At 33.5% G+C, this 8,209-nt stretch overlaps 1 protein-coding gene across 2 annotated transcripts; it reads left to right on the top strand.

Annotated features, from left to right (window-relative positions):
* Window positions 1–611: 611 nt before the first annotated feature.
* LOC134249272 (uncharacterized) lies at window positions 612–8,200 on the top strand. Of its 2 annotated transcripts, none has more exons than XM_062731642.1 (5): window positions 612–648; window positions 2,416–2,641; window positions 2,983–3,177; window positions 3,646–3,924; window positions 7,782–8,200. In XM_062731642.1, exons 2-5 carry the CDS (start codon window positions 2,548–2,550, stop codon window positions 7,829–7,831), a joined length of 618 nt encoding a protein of 205 aa, XP_062587626.1. In that variant the 5' UTR covers window positions 612–648; window positions 2,416–2,547; the 3' UTR covers window positions 7,832–8,200. The 2 variants fall into 2 exon arrangements, with proteins under 2 accessions (XP_062587626.1, XP_062587624.1); XM_062731640.1 differs by having other exon boundaries at window positions 6,508–8,200.
* The last annotated feature ends 9 nt before the right edge of the window (window positions 8,201–8,209 follow it).

Below are 8,209 nucleotides of genomic sequence, written 5' to 3'. Positions count from 1 at the left end.
TAATGTTGGTGCTGAGGCAACTACAGATGGTAAGTTGTTCCAGTCTGAAATTGTCCTCGGAAAAAAGGAATATCGATGTGCATCGATCAGAGTGTGTGGTAGACGGTATGTGTAGCTGCCTCTGGTCCTTCTGTCACTGGGTGTCAGGTACATATCTGCAGGGATAGCCACCAAAGCATTCTCAATCTTGTATAACAAAACGAGTCTTATCTTCATTCTTCTTGTTTGTAATGGTTCCCAGTGTAGATCTTGTATCATCTGGGTAGCACTCCCAGGGTGGTTATCATGGTAGTTTTTGGTGGCAAATCGTGCTGCTCGTCTTTGCACTTTCTCCAGCTGATGGACTTGCTTGGAGTTCCAGGGATCCTATGTTGCACAGGCGTATTCTAGAATCGGTCGTACTAATCCCTGGGCTGACTATTCAAAATAACTCCTGAAAAAAAAATTACGTCCGTCCACTATCATCTAAAAATCCCAACTCATTTCTAAAACTAAACCTTAACACAAAGTGACATAGCATGACCCAACGTGACGTTATATACCGCGAAATTACGACACATTCTAGGTAAAACCTGTACATAATTTCCCGCGACCGGAAGTAATGGAAAACGAAAGTAATGTGAAATGACAGTATGACTTATAAATAAGGTAAAACAATGATGTACAACAAGTTTAAATGTAGTTTAAACATACAATAATGATGAATGAGTCTTCCGGTCGGAATGAATTAAAATCACAAATTTTCAATATTTATACAGTCAAAACCGTTACAATATCATTGTGGTTTTTTGAGAGCAGGTCTTACAACAATCTTTTGTAATTTCCATGGGAACCATTATAAGCAGATCTGTGTTTGTATTTATATGAAGCAGAATGTGTCCAAAAAATCTTATACGTGAAAAGAAGAAAACACTTGCTGTGATCTTCAACTCGACAGTTCGGATTTCTATTCTTGTGTCAATACTATATATCCCAGTGAGCTTGAGAGCTTGAGATAAAAGATACCACAGAGTTCGACACTTCTGTTTCATACTTTGATATTTTACTTGCAAAAGACGTTAATGGTAATCTAACAACCAAGCTCTATGATAAACGTGATGACTTCAACTTTTCAATCGTCAACTCCCCTTACTTAAGAAGCAATATACCTTCATCACCTTATATCTCTCAGTTGATTCGATACGCAAGAACATGCTCTACATATGTGCAATTTCTAAAGTGAGGAAAATTATTGAAGAACAAGTTGATGAAAGATAATACCAAAAGTCTCCTTTAAAGTCAATTCGTAAGTTCTATAGTCGATACAGTGACCTTGTCAGCAAATACCATTTATCACTGAGTCAAAAAATGATAGGGAAGCACGGAGGATCTGACCGGTTGGCAGGGGATGCTCACTCCTCCATGGCGCCTGATCCCACTTCTGATGTTTTGGCCACCCTTGTGAGCTCTTCTCCTAATTTGTATTGCTTTATGGACGTTTGAGCTTAAATACTGTTCGTTATTCCCATATATTTTATATATGTAAAATCTAATTCACTTTCACATTTTTCATAAGTTTGGATAAATGATTAAAGTGCTCAATTTATTTTTCGGGCCCCACTTTTCGTCTTGAACAGTATTGAGAGAATTTTCTTGAATGTCTTATGGCATCGAACAAGGTTATATAAAATGAGGTATATAATTTTCAAAATTACTACATGCTACGTGAATATTTGTGCAGAAAAAAGCTTTGATTTGAATGAGAGTGTTCATAATTACAGCATTCGATAAATCTATTCTGAGGCTCTTGATTAAATGAACGCAAACTCTTGATTCAAAAGAGCATATTACGTTTTGTGAATTGATAAGACGATCACTTGTCTGAGCAGCGGAGGTATAAAAGACGTTTACACAAATCGAACATTTATTTTCGAAAACATGCTAAAACGGCTTAAAACTCGACAGACTCAACTGTAAAATCACTTTGCTCCGTAACAAACGATCACCGATGCAAATACATAAGCCGAATTGACTCTAGATTGCATACAAATATTTAAACATTTCAGTTGAGTCAGATGAATTTTTTCAACCGACTGTTTTGAACTTTCGTGTTTTGGGGCAAACATTTTGCAATGAATCTTTATTTTTCGTTTTGTGTAAACATCTTTTAAACCCATTCCGCCCCCCCCCATTAAACGATCTTAATATCAATTTACTATAGATATGCTCTTTTCGAAAGGATGCTCCGCTTTGCTGATGCCTATGTTAAAAGTCTAACATCAATAATGTTGATGTAAATAATTCATTCTGCTGTGTTTTTGATATCGGTGAAGCATATCTGTTGAACGTAAAGAGAAATAATATCATTACTCAATTTCCCGTTAATTTTATTACTTCATGGCTTTATGATTATAAGTACTCAACCCATATTTGCAGAATCCCTTTCCGTTCGTGATGACTCACTCAAGACTATTAGATACAAGTTCCCGAGTCCTGGTCGAATCAGTGTGTTGTACAATGGGAAACAGAGAGTAACTAAATCGATCATAAACCCTACAACTCTAAACAATGGAGATGATACATTTAAGTTCTCTATTGCCCCTGAAGTGGACTGTCTACACGTGTGTACTTTGGATAGTGTTTATAGTGCCGATCTGTATGGGTACGTATTTGAGATATGACTTGAAAAGTAACTAAACGTTTACAAAAATAATGTATTTACGATTTAGTGCAATTACAGGGTTGTGAGTGGTTGGCTTTAATTAGCACACATAATAAACTGTTTGGGTTTGTATTTGTATATATTAATGTTTTTATTTTTAAAGGCGCAAAAGTTTGAAGCCCGCTGTCTTAAGTACGCTCATTGTAATTTGAAGTATAAAAAATAAAGATAAAGGAAAAACGAGGCAATTCATTTAGTTTATTGGGTCTTTCATTGATTAACTAGAGTTTGTGTAAGCCAAAGCATCACGCTATAGAAGAGAAACTTGAATTCCATTACAGCTTCCCTCTGTCCTAAATGCCTTCATATGGAGTCAAACAGCTTGTATGCTTCACTTGTAAAGTTGCCATCAAATCCCAAATGTAAAGCGGAACACATTCCAGAGCAGAGAACGTCTTGTCGTAACGAGTCTGCAGAAGACAAAGTACAAATGTGTGGATTTTTGACGGGGAATTTAACAGTCAAAATAAATATAAGTATGCATAAAATATGATCAGTTATATATCAATGTATCTTTTGTTTGTTCTTTTACTTTTGGGGTTGTGTGGGTTTGATATTTAATTGATTCAATACAAAACCTGGAATTAAAATATAAAGTCTTACTAGGCTATAACTGCACATTGTTTTCAAATATATGAGAGTTCAATGATATTTTTAAAGATATGTATATCTATATATTGACCGATATATTAAAATGACAATTAATACAGTGTTATTTTAGCCTCGTCTTATTTTGCCCTTTCACACTTGCAAACAATTTTCCCCCATTTTAAATTCACAGTGTCATAGATTTTTTTTTTAAAAAAGAAAGTACACCTTATTTTTTGAATTCGCCCCGTTTCAAATTCGCCCAAATGAGGTTAAGACGAAAAAAGCGAAAACTGAGAATTGCTTTGAGAAAATAATACAATATGCAATTGTTACGGATTACTGATTACTTATAGATTTAATATCCCCAGAAGTGCAAGGAACAGTTACCTACTATGACTGTGTGCTTGTGAGCAAAAATACCCAAACAGAGTGCCAGATAAATGCCACTGGTCCAATGGAAAAATCCCTGCTACAGGAGCTAGGCCCCGGTATCCCTGATGTTACTGTGTCGACATTCCATGGCAAATCCTGTCTTTCTTTCCCTGTCACTAACGTCCAGGTATCGTCAACAGCTGCAACTGTACAAACAACAGGCATGGTATCACCAACAGCTGGAACTGTACAATCACCAGGTATTTTAACCTGAAAAGCTTACCCACCTACCATCTACTTAACACCTAGTCCTTGTTGCACCTGGAGGCACACAGGGCAAGGACTAGGGATTTCTATTCCTCTCTGTTCTTGGCTGTCCCCTACACCTCTCCCAAGATTATATTCATTTCCCTTCAGTAAGTTCTTTTTGTACGGTTCACTTCCATGTTTTTTGACGGCCTTTCCTCCTTTTCTCCTCTGGTGTCAATCTTAATGCCATGCTTGATAATGCTATACTAAGCTTACCTGTATGTTTATATTACGCGCGCTAAAACTTTCTAAGAGTTTTTATGTATAAGATACATGCAATTAAAATGACGAATCTATTCTATATCCATTTGTACCATCTATACTTTTGTTTTCAATAATATAGAAATGGGAAAAGAATTTCATTACTCGATCAGTGTGTACGGGTCCAACTGTCAAAGCATGTTTTAATTGTATTTTGAAGAAGCTGAGAATTCATTCTGCAAGTAATAACAGACCTTATACCCAAGGCTCCCAATCAATGGATGTCAGTTTTGACTTATGAATATTTTAAATATTCTTAACAATCAAATTGAATTTGAATTACCATTCTTTAATGGAATCATTAACAATATAAACATCATTTCAAAATTTATATAGCGGGTTCCAGTAAATATTATATTTAATATTATATTATTCTTTCTTTACTTTCATTGAAATATTTGCGGCAGTGAATAAGAAACTTCAGCAGTATTGTACAACAATATATTTTCAAAAGAAGTGGATATTAAATATCCAAGGAACTTTTGGAAAATTCAAAATCACATTTTCCATTATTAATAACATCAAATTGTACGAATTTTCTACACTTTAAACAATCGATAAATTAAAGGCCGGGCTTTCTGACATCAAAAACAGATGCTTTTCACTAAAAATGGAACTCATCAATTTACTAACCTTGTCGTATGAAAATTTATTCGGATGTGGCCGGTCGGCAGGGAATGCTCACTCCTCCATTGCCCCTGATCCTTCCTCTTATGTTTTAGAGGTCCTTGTTTGCTCTGCTCCAAAATGTGTACTGTTTATGAACTTTTGAGCGTATAAACATACTGTTCATTATCTCCATATACAGGTGTATTTTATTTGTTCAAAACATTCTGAGTGAGACCATGTTGGTAGAAAATATTTCAAAAATGCTTTTCTGAGTTTCTGATTGGCTATAAATATTTAGGTTTTCCCAAAACATACCTGAGAGGAAGGCAGAAAGCTCTGATCTTCAGCTTGATATTTAGATATATCGACGACGTATTATCAATCAACAATAGTAAATTCCATTCATATGTCGATATTTCATCGATATATCTCAGTAAACTAAAAATATAAGATATCAAAAAATCTGACACGACTTTTTTTACTAGAAATTTTAAAGACTTGAAACTAACACAAAAACTTATGATAAACGCAATGACTCTTCTAGCGTCAGCTTCCCTTACTGAGTATTTAATTATTTGACTTTATCGGCTTGTCTCCTGTTGATTCTCAATGCAAGAGCATTCTCTTCGAAAGAACGGTTCCTAAAGGGACACAAGCTATTGACAAACAATCTAATGAAAGAAGGATATGGAGATAACGAACAGTATTCAATCTCAAAGTCCAACAAATTTATCAACAGTCTCCTTTAATCATTGCTTCGCAAGTTTTCTAGCCGGTACAATTACCAAGAGTCAATAAATACAATCTATCAGTAAGTCGAATGATGACTGACATAGTTAGATCATTATTTACACTAAATAGTCTACTGATATTCCAGTGTTACCGATTATACATGGCAAGGAACACACGGGACGAACGGTTTACAGGGGGTGCTTAATTCCTTGATTACACCTTATCCTACCTCAAATGATTTTAGAGCTCCGTGTTTGCTTTGCTCCTGATTTGTATCGTACTATCAATGGACCTTGCGTCTTAATTCTTAACAGTTCGTCATCTCCATGTTCATTAGACGACCCTTAGTTTGGGGTAATAATGGAAAATAAATTTTTATAGGAATTCTTTCAAAATATGTTTTATTTTTTCTGGATCTGCATTTTTAATAAAAAATACTAAGCTTCTGTACAAAGTTCTCACTAATACTTTTATTCATACAAAACAATTTTTAAAGAGCTTGTTATGAAAACAAATTGAAATCTTCAGCAACAGTCAATTTCTTCTTTGATTTTTAGCACGAGAACAACTCTGTTGCAGCCGTTGCAATAAAACATATAACCCGCCACACCGAGTAATGTATATTTTTCTGACATACAACGTAGTTGCATTGTTTATTTCTGCACTAACAAGCAAAGAAAGCCATTTTATTATATATTTATATGAATTATCATAAAATTTAGGATAAAGCTTGTTAAATATTATGCTATTGAAATGAATTTCATTGAAATTTTTCATTGATGAAACAGTTGCTGCTTAAGAAATTTATAAACAGGTGGCTGTTAAGTGGTGTTAACTAATTAAATAAACAATTAATAAAGAAAAAAAAGAGATATAAATATTATTTATGTATATAATAAGTAGTTTGTTGAATTGCTTGCCGTTATTTTCAGAACCTGAAAGAGGACAAAACCCTGGAAATAAGGACTTATCATCATCATCAAATGAACTTCATTTAAAATTCAAACTTTTTCTATATTTTATTCCTATAGTTTATACACACAAGTTACTAATGTTTTAAGAATTTCGGCTGGACTGAGGACATCGGCCTGGATATCTCAGTAGTTGGGGCACCTGACTAGTAATACAGGGGTCCCGGGCTCAATTCCAGGTCCCACCATCCATATATTTTCATGATAGATGTATTTATGAATTTTCAATGTTTGTTTACTCATTCCTCCTTTCTATATTACATATGTATACAAATGTTTAACCGTATCTAATAATCGTATGTAATCAAATGTGTTCTTAAGCAAAAAGACAAAGGTGTTTTTGTACAAATATAAATATGAAGTGCCTTTCAAATGTCAATTTAACGTTATTTTAACCAAAGCCATTGTTTGTTAGCGATTACAAAAAAATGGCTGCATTTCATTTCCGGAATTTTTGATAATTATCAACTTTTCATTTCCGACATTTTTTTAGTTTTCATTTCCGATATTTTTTTTCATTTCTGACATTTTTTCAAATACATATGCAGTACCTATAGTAACAAATCTGATAACTTAACATATGAAAATTTTAAAGCAGTAAATCATAAGTAAATCATTGAAATCCAATGTTGTAAATCTATTAGTGACTTGGACATAAGTATGGTGCTGTCACTGACATTTAATTTAGTGCACATTACATATGGTGAAAAAGTTTTATGCTCATAAAACTCTTTTACCTAGACTTAGTGCTACATGTATGCATATTTGTATAGATTTTTTTAAAAAATATTTTGGCACTAATACTTTTAGAATTCCATTTTCGTTTACTTAGAAAACATTGAATCGCCGCACAGGTAAATTCCGGAAATGAAAAAAAAAAATATGTCGGAAATGAAAACAAAAAAAGTCGAAAATGAAATAAAAAAAATGTCGGAAATGCTATGCATATTTCCGGAAATGAAATGCAGCGAAAAAAAAATATGATTAGGTGATCTGCTATAATATTAGATCAACTGAGTACTTTATATCCTTTTAAATCAAATCCAACTCTTTGTAAGTGTTTAAAATGTGTATTAATTCACTATGGATACTTTCTTCCAGTTGTCTTGAAAAGGCACACATATATCTGATTGTTAATGAAATATAAAGGGTATACTGCAGTAATTGAACGCTAGCTTTTTTTGCTTTATATCAATGATTTTATTTGTCTCTTTCCTCGATGTTATTTTTAACAGGAAAAAAGATTGCAACAACAGGAAATATGTGGCAATGCATTTCTGAGTGACTATATGAAAACCATGTTCTCTGAAATGCTTTGTGGATAAGGAAAATAATAAACTGATCATGTTTTGTATGTTTTGAAGTGCATTTAACGGAAAATAGTTTTAAAATAACTGCATACCATATAAACAAATACCGACAGCTGATGATAAAGCATATGATGAACAAAAATACGGAAAAACCTCATGTGAACTAGGAAATCAGACTCAGTGCCTATACGTTATATGTAAACACAGCTGATATATTTTCTCTTCAGAGATTTACATCTGGTTGCGTTGTTTTTGTTTTTAATTTTAAATTACCATTTGTGAGTTCACTGTAAGTTATTTACCTATTCTGTTTGTATTTCTTGTATCATGAACAAAATATAAAATTACTAGTA

This window comes from Saccostrea cucullata, unplaced genomic scaffold, assembly GCF_032062105.1.
Source record: "Saccostrea cucullata isolate Sc308-1 unplaced genomic scaffold, CSIRO_AGI_Scuc_v1 ctg20059, whole genome shotgun sequence".
NCBI lineage: Eukaryota > Metazoa > Mollusca > Bivalvia > Ostreida > Ostreidae > Saccostrea > Saccostrea cuccullata.
The sequence above is the reverse complement of the archived record's forward strand: the minus strand, read 5'-3'. Positions and strand labels throughout refer to the sequence as shown.